Here is a 13,914-nt window from a genome sequence, read left to right on the forward strand (position 1 = left end):
CACTGGGTTGCAGTGCCAGGTCCCATTCACAGTGAAGAGCAGCCTCTCACTCCTCTAGCTTTTCAATCAGTACTGTGTTGAGCGGTCCATCATTCTCTGCCTTGATTTTGTTCTATACCTGGGAAGGCTCTTTGGAAAGGGGAAGGTAGGAGGATGTTCTCCTTCCAGACTACTAGGGGCTGAGGGAGGGGTTAGCAGAGCATTATGGTGAGAAGAGGTCAGTAGCAGTGGCAGCACTGTGTGGCAGGCTTGGTCATTCAGATGGAAGCGGTGGCCACAGTAGCGGAACTTGTGGGATACGGTGAGTACGTTGGAGAAGGCAGAACGCTCAGCAAATGTCACTGCCCACTGCAGACAAAGGGAACAAATCAAGTGCAGTGATGGCTGGGAAGACTATTACAAACAATTCATTAATTTGGTTATGACATAAAAGTATGGCGTTTTAGACAAGGCTATTTTAGGGAACACCTTCATCAAGAGTGGACATTTATGAAAACATGCATGCACTTGCCCTTGGCTGAAGAAAAAGTAGTGCATCTTGAGCCTCAGTGTTCTACCTGATTGAGAGATCCATCAACATGCTTGGAGACCATCATGACAGCAGGACTGATACCAGGGTGAGGGTTAAGAGAGGGTGCCAAGGTGGATGAACCAAGGCCGGCAGAGGCTGAAGCAGAGTGGGAAACACGTTGGACCATCCTCCCCTGCTCCCCTGCTCCGGCACTCTGACCCTCAGTCAAAGTGCAGGCGTACATCAAAATGTTTTTACTCAGTGAGTTGGCATCACCTGTAGGAAATGCCACTGGAATACGGGAAGAGAAGGACACCTGGTGGGAGAGTTAGAGGAAAGTATAAACCTTAAGGAACACAGGCACAGACTTTAGCACCACAGAAACTAGTGGCCACCACCGCTTCTGAGTTAACCATTTAGCTACTTTAACTGATGAAATTTCACATGGTTCATTGATACTCAACTTGCTCTTGCATGCAGTTGACTGTGTGTGTGCAGCAGTACTGTATAAAAGAAAGGGAACCCTATCACACATCCACAAATATGATACTGTTTAGCAGTTCAAAACAGGCTGTTCATGGGTACGTGTGCAGCAGCTGGTCAACTCACTCAGAAGGCAGTAAAAATATATAATATGCCCCAGAACTAAGAAAAACAAAGTGAACGTTTCTAAATGTCAACAACTAAGCGATAATTAGGCTACACATTAAACACCGCTGTGCAGTCTATTCCATACACTGAGGAAATACCTGCACATTTTTCATTAAGAATTCGGGTTGGGCACCCAACTAAAGAGATAGTACGACAGTGTGCTGAATTACTAATGACTGCATTTTCTGAATTTTCAGATGTGTCTGGAAGCATGGATCATTAATAAAAGAGAGGATGATAGGTACCACAGAGGACCTGAGGTCAGAAAAGTAAGGATGGAAACTAGTCACCTTTTAAGATAATGAGGGAATGTGTCTTTTGGATGTTAATGTGTAAAGGCTAGCAATTAAAAAGGGTACAAAGTCACACATTTGTGGACACAACAGCACCAATACTAGAAAAAAATCCTAGGGGGAAACACTGGAGACATATTAGGATAAATTTGAAATTCATACCATTGTGATGTCAGTTCTTTAGTTAATCAGTAGTTACATCATTAACAATATGCTTTTTGGCTTGGTAATGCTATCATGAATTTGTTCAACTACTTGATGACAGGCCAAAATTGAATTTGTATGTTATGAGGTTGAAGTACTCTCTGCGGCCGCTGTTTGTACTCAGCCAAAGACTGAGTGAAGAAGATTCAATCTGTTAACTCTGCTTACAACCTTGAGGGTAATAATAGAGGGTGTCTGTGGTCCCAACAACTCTCTAGCTGACCGTGTCATATCAGTTTCAGGAACCATATTCTCTTAGTTAAACTTGCATTTATGTGAGATCAATGATTTAAAACGGTAAGCTAAACTGTTTCAAACTAGGATCTTCAGTATTTGAGTTAAGTAGCATGTGAAAATCAGGTATGTTAGAGTTAGTGGGCAAAAGCTGTTTTTCCAATGTGTCAGATACTTTGCATGTGAAAATACAAGCAAGATGTGGAAAAAAAAAAGTTCTCTCATGTTCTTGATTTTCTACTCACCTGAACCTGTCTGAAGATGCCCTGGTTGAATTCGTCCAAGTACTTCACATGCCAAACCAAGAAAGATCCATCGGCAGGATGGATGGTGAACAACATGTCTGGGCTCTTGTTCCACTCTGTGATCAGAGTCTCCATCTTCCTCTCCAGCAGCATGGAGGGCAAAGGCATGCTGGAGCTGGATCCCGGGGAGGATGCCTTGGTGCTCCCCTGCTCCCCTGGCTCAGCCTCTTCACCATGATCTGAGGAGGCTTTGTCAGATATGTCATCCAGATCTAGAAAGACAGAAATCAGTATGTTTTTTTTTTTATATATAAGATAATCTTGCTTTTAAGCTAATGTGTTTTAAGGAGTGGGTAATGGCCTGAGTGTGGGACATACCAAAGTCAAACTTCATAGGGGTTCCTTCGGGAACCACAGGATCCTCAGTAGTCTGGTCCAGTTGCTGCTCAGAGAACTTACGGAGCTGCAACATGAAGAGGTCCATAGAGGAAGTGAAGCTGAGGTCCTTATTGTTGAGCCAGTGAACCACAAAGCCTCCACCACCAGAACCATCATCTGTGTTGAACACTGCAGAGTCAGCTAGCACTGATGGGATATCTGTCGGAGGACAAGAGAAAATGGAGGACAAAGAGACATATGGATCAAAGTAGTCAGACAAAGGGTAAATAAAATATCCTTCAAGCTTACTGTGTACTAGGTTCACAGCTGCACTGAAGTGGTTACTAACAAATATGATTATTTTATTGTCAGTCACAGAAGCCATCCATTCATTCTGCTGCAAAGCTTGTACTGAATGCAAAACAAAATGTTTTTGCAATAAAGAAGTTTCATTATGTAATTAGATTTTATAACAAAAATGTGACTTAAAACAACTCTAAGTAAATAAATGCAAGTATGTAAATCTAAAATTGATCAACACAGAAGATGTGATGTCACTTTTACAGAATAATTAACTGAAACATGAACATTATAGAACACCCTTAAAAGTTTAATAGTGCAACTACTGTATATATAGATGTATGATGTTAAAAAAGAAATGCTGCTGAGCCAGTTCCCACATAAGCGCCTACCTGTGTTGGGGTTAATGCTAGCTGAGATATGGAAGTGACACAGCGCATTGGCATGATGAGCGATGTGGTGGTGAGTGTGCATGTCCTGTGTTCCAAGCTGAGAGGGCAGCAGCTCACTGTGTGCCACCAGAGCAGAGGATCGCCGCCGGCCCCGACGCAGATGCTTCAGGTGGTGGATTGACTAATCAAGCAAAGCACAGGAATAAAATACAGAAACCAGGATTATGCTATTCATTTATCAAAAATGGCTAACGCTTAATATTATCTTTTTTGAATCATTCAGAAATGACAGAATAAAGAAAGTTTACTTCTAAAGCATGTTGGATCTTGTCCTTATTGCCTGCCAGGCCTGGCAGGCTAGAGCTGAAGGAGTGTGTGTTCTCTGAGATCTGTCCTCCAAGTAAGCTGTCTTCTGGTAGCAGGGTCTCTGACCACAACCTACACACTCCATCCTCACAGGATGTCAGCAGCACGTTGCACACCGAACCCCTAGAAGCAACAGGAGAATGCAAATGTCTGTCACAATCAGTAACTGAGAACCTACAGCAACAGAAATCACTATAAATTTAAAAGTACAGCTGGCAGGTCTTTGAATACTTGGAATCAGAGAACATTTGTTTTTGTTATTTTTCATATCACACCTTTAAACCCCTCAAATTAACTCTAACAAATATAGAAATTGCAGAGTGGATAAAAATAATGTAGAAAAATGATTTTACAACCTATTCATTAACACTGTGGCAATTCCAGGGAGGAAAAAACCTAATAAATTACACTCTGCTTTAGAAAATAACAAGTATGTACAAGAAAGTATAAAAATAAGCATATTACTTGCCACCCTGACCAAGTGACTGCGTGCGTTTCTTACTTGGGCATGTATTTGCTGGTCTTCCTCCAAGACATACCAGTGACAGAGCGAGGATGAGCCAGGTAAACAAAAGAGAAGTTAACAGGAAGAGGCTTTTTGTCAGAGGGGTCCTGAACCACCACTGCAGAACGCCAGCCCGTGGTGGGATACCACACTTTAAGTAAACAGTCATCCTGTATGTGGACACACATGCACAATCATAAATTACATATAATCATCACCAAAGACCTTAGAAAAACATTTCAATTTCAGTGGTTACACAATTCTTATACCTTCCCAACTGTTGCAAAGTACTCCCCATCAGGAGACCACTTGGCAATGTGAACAGATGCAGCAGTTCTAAAAGAAATGCAAGCAACAATATCAGCTATATTAAGTTCCTCAAGGGAAACTTGCCACAGAAAAAAAAACACAGGTGGTTCTCAGCTGTCAAAGTATGTGTGCAGTTGCTTTGTGCAAGATCTATTGCTGGTAATTTCAGAGCTTGCATTTCCCTGTTTTAGTGGCTTTCAAAGCCATGCACATGTGTCATCAGATAACAATTATATGTCCGTGTCTGTTGACACAGCTCAGCACACAGGCCACTGAATCAAAAGAAAGGCTCACAACAACAGTATAAACCCTTCATGTGAGGCTGCCAATAGGTTTATATTAGTATACTGGGATAATTTATTCCTGTTCAAGGCTGTAGAATTAAGTTTATATTTGGTTTGCACAAACAAACCTAACTGTATGACAGAAAAAAAAGAAACGAGAATTAACACAATTGCAGTCGACTCAAAAATGAGTGAAGCATGTTTTACCGGTACTTAAAATGACCAATCTCCATTTTGGCTAAAGAAATCCTTTACTAGCTTGACATTGTCAAGGCAGCGAAACCAAGACAGAGAGGAGGAAGTGCAGAATAAGAAGACACAGGTCTAAACAATGCAGCTGTCGGCTAGCTGTCAGGGTATTGACATATTTGCTTGAACAGTAGACAATACTAAGAGACTATTTACTTTAAAAGCACCTGTCTCTGAATAACTGCACTTGACTCTATAATAAATTATCTTTGGATTTTGACAAAGAATATATACCAGGAGAATGCAAATGTATATATATATATATATATTGACAGAATATATACAACCTTAAACCGGCAAGCTTAGTTTTCTACTTGCGAATCGTGTTAAATGTTTCTACAGTCTGTACAAGAGCAAAAAAACATACTTGCACTGCCAGACACAGTTCCAGTCACTGAGAACAGGGTGTGGTTTGTCTTCACTCATCTGCCCATCCTCTTCCTCTATCAGGGCATCTGCCAGTGGAGGAGCCCACAGCTGGAGCCGCTCAGTTGCTGCTAGGATACGGTTCCCTGAAGACACAAAAACACTATATTACACACTTCACATCCCACGTTGACTTCTACAGTACAGAGAGCCACATGCACATTGTGACATAAGGCGCATGTAATCACAGACAACCTGAAGGGGGCTGCAAGTAGGAGCTGTATGGATTCATTTAGTCAGTGAATCAAATTAATCACAGAAGGCATGGGAATACCTTGTGGGTCCCAGGCCAGGTTGTAGGTGATGGCATCAAGGAAGAACTGCCCTGTCTTTTGCCACTGATAGTTAAGTTGCTGTTAGTGACAGAAAAGCAGCACACACCATGCAGTGTTATTGAGACATGTAATTAAATTCACCGGACATCGATTTAAACCACTAAGAGCATATGTCTAAAATACTGACAATCATGCTCACCTTGTGGCGTTTGTTTGGGTTGGAAGATAGAGGTTCAAAGATGCAGACTGTGTTTCCATAGGATGCAGCAATCTAAAAATAAAGAGCTGTGTTCATCATCACACCACTACTCAACTCATCAGTGCTGCTGCACAGTCATTCCCACAGGACAGGGGTGAGTGGGGAGCGTGGTGCAAGAGAGCAGGCAGGATAGCAAGGACAGGAGAGTATGGGCAGTACAAGACAGGAACAAATGCAGGGCCCAATGTACGTCCTTGTGCACTGCACAATTGATATTGTCTTCTAGCTACACCAAAAAAATGAAAACTGCATGTAGGCGTGTGTCTGGTTGTGTACTCAACACTTACCCTGCCAAGCTGGTGGGAGCACTCCACACAGCCCACTTGTATGTTCCCATTCTGAGCTCCAGGGATAATCTGCACGCAGTCAAAGTTACTAGCCAAGATCACTACATCACAACCGGAACCATAGGCCTGGAGAAAAAAACAAAAAAAATACATGAGGACAAACTGACTGAATCGCAAAAAGCAAACAGAACCAAATGACTGAAACTTAAAATAGTAAATATCGCAGCAAAATGCAAAAACAGTGAGTCCCACTTAATAATACACTAAAAAACATTTTCCACAGTGAAATTGGATGTGCAATATAATGTCATTGAAATGACAAAAAGTCGACTATAATAACACTCAGTGACACTAATATGAATACTGCATAAGCAGGGTGAGATATTAAAACAGGATTAGCATAGCATAACAGTTACCTTAAATCACCATAGCACAGCTATGTTGTGGTGGCAAATATAGCACAGAAACCATGTAACAATAAAACTATAAGATGCCGTTTTACTGATCACTGTATGAAAACAAAACACCTACTTATGTGCAATAAGTAGACATACACAGTACTTGATTAGCAGGCAGCCCTGTGTTAAGATCTGGATTATGGGTAGGAAGATAAATGAATACAACTGAGGTTTGCAGGCGACCGGCAACCATGTGTAGAATGGCAGAAGTGGTAGCAGCAGCTGGGAGTCAGGATGGCGGCTTGTGTCTTTTATTATTCACGAGAACAGGAGGAGAGGCTGGGAACCACTGGGTCACACAACAGGACAGTAGTATGGTATAAAGTAACAGCCAGGGATGAAATTATAACAAAGGCTGTTAAAGGACTTTACATGCTATAGCATAATACATGAGAGACAGAAAAAGTAAGGGAAGCACAGTTTGTACTGCAGCATTTGTTTCCTCATATTATAGCTGGAATAAAAAAATCAGTCACCGTCACGCACTGTCTGGGACTGCTCTGCACCTCTGTCCCTCCATTCTTACATGCGTTTGTACAGCAGTCTTTGAGAGCATACTGTGGTATAATGCATTCCTAACACCTAACCTTCACAACCAATTGTCAAAGCCCAGGCCTTACTCTAACCTAGCCTAATTCTAGCCTGAAGCCTAAAACAAAGTCTGAACCATAAAATAGCCCTTTTGAAGGTGTGGGACAAAGTAAGGACCAGCCAAAATGTTCTCACTCCCATGTTATAAAACTCAAACCAGTCTTCATTACTGCTGACAAGTAGACAAACATGAGAATGTGTGAGTCCACTGTACTCTCTTTACCAGCGAGGTAATATGAACATGGTAGAACCACTGACTGTAAAAACGATGGACACGCTAAGAGCTACCAGAAGTGAATCTCGTACCGTGAAGGGAGCCTCTAAGTGATCGCCCCCTGGTGGCTGGTTGCCAAATCGGTTGTACTGTACATTACTATATATTCAGAGGTGTTCCTAATATTCTGACCCCCTCAAGTATGTAGCTGGGGAGGACAAAATATAGAGACAGCTCTAAATATAATGTAGTCCAGTACAACACCACATTTAACTATGACCTCAATAAATAATAAACATATAATTGTATTTATACATTTATGACAATGTCACCAAAAACTGAAACATTTTGAGTTTCATAAACACAGAGGTTAAGGCAGAAGTGTTGTATTAAATTGCATACAATTGTACAGGTGCACCTAATAAAGTGGCTAGTAAGGGTATATCAATGGGTAGAAACCAGAGGCATGCTGGTAAGCTGTGATACATCCACCTTAAACAAGATGGCCTATCCTCAGAGCTTTGCTCTTCTAGTTTGAGCTTGTGTGTGTCTTGTATTTCATCCCAAAACACACAAGCATTTATGTGATTGATGCGGAATCAAATAAATATTCTAGTTGTCAGGATATTTATTTGTATCAGCAAAAGGCAGCCACAGACAGACACACACAGAACAATGTACTGACATTACAAAAAAGGATGACTCACTGGTAACAATATAATACTGTAGCAGAGGCTAACTTGAGGAAGCAGCCAGAGACAGAAGTTGCCTTTTTCCTCTTTTATTTTCCCCAGACACAACTGCAGAGCAACAAAACACACACAATCTCCACAACCCGATCCCACCAGGTACTTCCCCTCTAAGGCATTCTGGGGGACCCCGCCACCAACCCGATCCCACCAGGTACTTCCCCTCTAAGGCATTCTGGGGGACCCCGCCACCAACCCGATCCCACCAGGTACTTCCCCTCTAAGGCATTCTGGGGGACCCCGCCACCAACCCGATCCCACCAGGTACTTCCCCTCTAAGGCATTCTGGGGGACCCCGCCACCAACCCGATCCCACCAGGTACTTCCCCTCTAAGGCATTCTGGGGGACCCCGCCACCAACCCGATCCCACCAGGTACTTCCCCTCTAAGGCATTCTGGGGGACCCCGCCAATTGTCTCTCCACCCCCAATGCTACAATACTGATAAATGGCACCATGGTAAGGTAACCATTGAAACAACATTATATACTCAGCCAGAACATTAACAAGATGAACAAACAGGACTAAAATGTCATTTCTGTTTTCAGTGAGTTTTGAGTCAATTTATAGATTCAACTTGGTAGTGTTCACGAATATGGTACACTTTGGTCTTAACAAGCACTAGTCTTTAAGAGAGCTGGCTGCAGGACTGTGTTCATATGCTAAGGGGCAATAATATTGGACAGTCAGTCAGACAGGTACAACTCAGTGAACTAGGTATTTCAATCAAAGGCAGCCTTTCAAGCAAACAAAATGAAGACATGGAGGTCTGCTAGACACCGATTATAATTAGATTAATGTTTAGCTAGCCGTCAGGATAGTTATTTGACTCAGCAAAAGACAGCCTTAGGAAGACAGCGATTCTGTCTATGAATGTATTTGAATCTAAATCCAAATCCACTGACTTAACGCAGTCCTGAAGCAGCAATGTTCCCTGCCTGTCAGTCATGTAAACTGCTCACATCAAGAATGTTGCTGCCTTTGGATAAATATTACCTCTCTGCAACACAATACCAATCACAAAGGACTTGCATCTACTTTGAGCAGAGAAACAATGCAATGTGACTGTATTGTTATGTAAAACGCCACCAATATTTTTTGATAAGTACTGTTGACTGGAAATGTGACGCTTTACTTACTTTTCACCTGGCACTTTATTGGTAGCGTTATTTCATATAAAGGTTTACAGAAAACTGTATTTCAAGTTAGATATTTGAGAAAATTACAGTAGGTATAATACTGTCTGATGTACCAAAAACACTGACTCACCAGGCTGGTTTCTTTAGCTCAACTCTGGGAAGCCCCTTTTATTGTTCTTTTAAAAGCTCAGTCAGCAAATTCCACTTCTCATCTACTGAAAGACAGCATTGTCAGCTACAGTGTTTATATTACTTGATGAGAGCGACAGAAATCAGTCTACATATCATTAGTTAAGAGTATCTTAACAAGGTTATTTGCATAAATATAACTTCCATGAGGCATGGGTGTAACTGGTATTCAGCATACATGTATTTTAGAATAAAACAATGAATAGAGTCATGTGCTGCTGTAATGAACAGAGATAAGAGAAAGAGAGTGAGAGATCACTTCTGCCTTCATCCCATCACATGTCACTTATTCCCCATGCCTAACGCAATCATATGAGCATGTCACAGAGTCACAGCTGCTAATGTGCAACATCTGCAACAGATCACACCTTTTCATGGTTGTGCTAACAAGCTGGCTTTGAGCTGTAGTCAAAAGCCTTGGTCAAAGGCCTGCAAATATCTGTAAACAAAAGGATTAATCTGACAACTAGTAACCTGGTCTTTCTGTCAATCTGTGTTAATACATCAACCCTGGAAAAGCCTATAGCACAGACCTGTACTGTACTTTGATCCCAGCGACAGTAGGGACACCATATGGGCCTTCTTATGCATGACTGCAGTGAAACTGTGGGCATTAACAGCCAAACTACACCAGGTCCAGCTTCAGTCTGTCTCTATTCTGTCTGCTGATCATAACATATCTAACTTAATCAATGTATCCAGCTAAACTGGCTGCAATTGCAACAACCTCATGGGTGTTGGAGCAGAAAAATATTATGGTCGTTTATTTTTTTGGTCAGTATTTGGTGTCCACATGGCCTATTCGACTTAAACTGTCCTAACTCCATAACTGAATGCACTGTGCAACTATAACCACTGCATACTTAACAGAATAATGGCCTTTCTAACAGCCATTTTTACAACCCCTCAAAATGTTATTATCACACTGGTCTATTTTTAACAGTGATCAACAGACACAAATCAAACTACATAGCTGAAAATGCTAAACAGCTGTTCATATATAGACTTATTTGTAATTCAACAGACAATATATTTTAGCCTTTTTGAACAATCAAAACTTAAAAAAAGCTATTTAATTAATGGCAATTACCATATTTTCAAAAGACAACCAACATTATGCTTGTGAAAAAGAACACAGATCTCTTCATACTTCTTACTATCTGGTTCTTTCACATTACAGCTCATAGCCTACTTCTAACCATTCTGGCAGTAGGTTCTCAACACATAGCTATATAAACCTTCCATTAGCCCAGTGAACTGGCAGCAACAGGGTTCCTGCTACTAACTAACCATCTTACTAACCATCATTTAAGTTCAACACGATGTTCAACATCATGTCAACATCAGTTGAGAGCACAATACTGCAGAAGCAAAGAAAACATGGAAATGGAATGATTTCATTTCCAATGAAGCTCTAATTTCATTCTTCCTCATTTGAACTGGTGCATTTGCAACTGTGATAGGTTTGCTCTGCGTGTGTCTGGGTCTGGCCTAGGAGCCCTAGGGGTCAGTGTGAAATTAACTGCACTGGACATAATGTCTAGTGTTCTTCAAATACCCCCTCAGACACAGAAAGAAAACACCAGGCATAGAACTAGCACCCTGTGGCAACATGATAGACTGTAGCTGTACAATTAGCTTTGTCCTATGTTATTATGCATATATGACCCTTGGTAAAAAAAAAAAAAAAAAGCCCACCTGTTTACATTCAAACAGCCTTGATCTGGGGTCAATGTAAAGGGAGACAGCTCCTTTCCATATTTTGAATAAAAATGAAGAAGAAAATAAATGACTGCAATAAATTTAACTAACTAAGGGAGTAGTGTCTCTGTGTTTCTGGAAAAAAAAAAAAAAATCAAATTGCAACAACAAAACACCACCTCACTAACAAGACCAATCCCAGGTTTGGCAGCCATTAGACAAGCTCATGATGCATGAGGGAACGGTAGTGTGCAACATAGCTGCTCGAGAATTTAATGTGAGCCATCACTGGCAAAAGTTACCTGATGCAGTTATGTTGCTTCTGGCATGAACTGGGATTGTAAACGTAAAGACTATCTCATGTAATGACAAAGTAATTCCATTTAGCAGTTTCAATCTGTGTGGACATCTCTACATTTCAAGTAATTACTTTTTTTATACAAAGCATCTGTCATTTTACTGTAAAAATTAAACAATAAAATGCTTATTTAATATAAACATTCTAGTAAAAACAAAACAAAAATGAGATCCCCAAAAGATACGTCTAGATGGCAAAACTTGATTTAACCATTCAGGTAAAACAGTCATTAATTTAAAGGGGATTTCCTTGTGTGATGTTGAGAAAGATCATACCGTTGTCAGTGAAGTCAATACCATTCATCTTGTGGTCTCATCTCTACTCTAAAGAGCCCATGGCATGCTTTTCCCTCTTTATTGACTTAACAGAAAACAAGGAAAAGCATGCCATGTGCTCTTTAAGATCCTTAACAGAACACAAGGGTTAACTTCAAATCATTCATTTTAAGCATAAGAACCACAATATTTTGAAGTTTGTATCCTGCTTGCTACCACAAAAGAGGTTGTTATAACAAATGGTTCATCTCTATGTCTCACTGCACTAAATAGGATATAGACAGGGCAGTCCTGTCAGCTTGAGGCACAAAGAGAAATGCTGGGAAGCTGCCAGACTTCAGACAGGCAAAAAATATTATAACCTAAATATGTCAACACCTAATACACTGAATATGGTTCAAAGTATAGTGTTTTATCAGCATGAGCAATACAAATAATGACAAGCTCCCCCACAGAAACCGACAGTTTTAGTCATAAAAATACACGTTTATTCTGGTTCATTAAACTCAGAATAATGGCAGATGGCACCACGTTTTGAAATCTGTGTTTTCCAGGGCCAAAACACCTCTAGCTCATGTATCCATATATGGCTCTCTACGTCATAGCTGGCGCAGCTGATGCTAGGGTGACAACGAGCTACTGATCCTTGGGGGGTTTAATACCAAATGGTAGCAAGCTTAGCTACTTCTCCAATCACACAAAACACAGATTTTCCTCCTGTATTCGTGCGCAGGTTTGTCAAGCTCCAAGCATAGGTACCTGTAGTGTGCCACATTTCTTCGAAGCGTATCTCACTGCAAAATATTTAATGTTTTAACTGCGCAAAGGAGTTCCCTTGTAGTAATTCTAACGTTACGAGATGCCGCTAAAGGTTATTTGAATGGCTGGCGTTAACCCAATTGTCTTGGAAGAATAAATGACATAACGTTACCGTAACATCACGCATAAATCGCTGTCCAGCGTCTACTAGAGGATGCTAGTTTGTGAATGGCTGACTGTCAGGATTCATGAAAGAGGGGCTTGTAATAAGGATGTCCCGAGTAGCCTTGACTCCCTGTTTGTGAATCTGCGGCAGATGGCTAGAACACTACCCGGCTAGCCTGTGCTTTAGCCCATTAACCAGTCCGTTTGCAACCAATATAACGCTAGCTAGCTAACTATCCAGCTAGCTAGTTGTTAGCTTCAGTGGGTGTCATCTTGGAAAAAATTACAAAATAAAACCTCACCGTGAAAGGAATGTCATTTACGCTTCCCACCGAATAGCAGCAATCTCCGGGGTTTACAGCTCCTGTCAGCACCTGATGCAGATGCATTTTCCTTATATTTTAGCAGCAGATGGTATTTATTTTAATTATTTATGAGTCCACCCTTTCGGTTTCTCCATCTAGCAGCGACCGGGGATTCCATCAGTAACGTTGTCCTCGGCCTGGTAGTGTCGCTTCTTCTACAAAGGGCTGCAGTAATTTGTGCTCGACCCATATAAATGTAACCCCACCTGGCCTTGTCACCTATTTAAACATGTAAAGCAGGTCGTCCGCCGCCTCTCGCTATCAGCACCATCCCCACGATTAATCGTGAGAGCCGAGACAGCAGGATCTCTGCAGCGAACCTGACATGCGCGCTCACGATGTTGTTCAGGCACGACTGCATGGCCATAGATACGAGAAATCTAGATGGGAAAATCATCTTCTGAATTTCACTCAGTGCTTCACGGGTTTATTTCTGATTAAAACACATTTGTTTACATTTTCGTATGCACTCTTTAAAATGGCATATATGTCTTTTAGTCACTGATCGCGCCTCTTTCTGGGACAGTGAATAGCTGTTCTATCACTGGTTGTCTATGTTTACGGCGAACCACTTTGCTGGCACCCCTCTGTCTACGTTTTGGGTTCATTGATCATAAATGTCCTGTATGGCTTGGGGTAAAATAAATAAATAAAAATAAAGGTAATAATTTTGTCAGTGATTAAAAAATAAGTTATCGAATGAGAGAAACCCTTACACACGAAATAGCGTTAAGATGCAATAGGAAGCAGAAACGAATGGAACTGCAGTGTTTTGATAAGTGGC

The 13,914-nt window shown here is 41.2% G+C and overlaps 1 protein-coding gene across 4 annotated transcripts in view; it reads right to left on the reverse strand.

Moving 5' to 3' along the window:
- dmxl2 (Dmx-like 2) overlaps window positions 1-13,477 on the reverse strand; it is a 42,461-nt gene extending 28,984 nt beyond the window's left edge. For all 4 annotated transcript variants that reach the window (XM_020605767.1, XM_020605768.1, XM_020605769.1 and 1 more), the window contains exons 1-13: window positions 13,068-13,477; window positions 6,169-6,294; window positions 5,822-5,893; window positions 5,622-5,700; window positions 5,289-5,433; window positions 4,349-4,415; window positions 4,077-4,249; window positions 3,517-3,697; window positions 3,209-3,389; window positions 2,517-2,735; window positions 2,139-2,410; window positions 558-827; window positions 119-348 (exon numbers count right to left, since the gene is read on the reverse strand). In XM_020605767.1, the coding sequence (XP_020461423.1) occupies window positions 119-348; window positions 558-827; window positions 2,139-2,410; window positions 2,517-2,735; window positions 3,209-3,389; window positions 3,517-3,697; window positions 4,077-4,249; window positions 4,349-4,415; window positions 5,289-5,433; window positions 5,622-5,700; window positions 5,822-5,893; window positions 6,169-6,294; window positions 13,068-13,154 (2,102 nt within the window). In that variant the 5' untranslated portion in view covers window positions 13,155-13,477. The remainder of the gene's footprint in view (window positions 1-118; window positions 349-557; window positions 828-2,138; window positions 2,411-2,516; window positions 2,736-3,208; window positions 3,390-3,516; window positions 3,698-4,076; window positions 4,250-4,348; window positions 4,416-5,288; window positions 5,434-5,621; window positions 5,701-5,821; window positions 5,894-6,168; window positions 6,295-13,067) is intronic.
- Window positions 13,478-13,914: the final 437 nt, after the last annotated feature.

The sequence above is a fragment of the Monopterus albus genome, unplaced genomic scaffold (assembly GCF_001952655.1).
Source record: "Monopterus albus unplaced genomic scaffold, M_albus_1.0 scaffold72.1, whole genome shotgun sequence".
Lineage (NCBI taxonomy): Eukaryota > Metazoa > Chordata > Actinopteri > Synbranchiformes > Synbranchidae > Monopterus > Monopterus albus.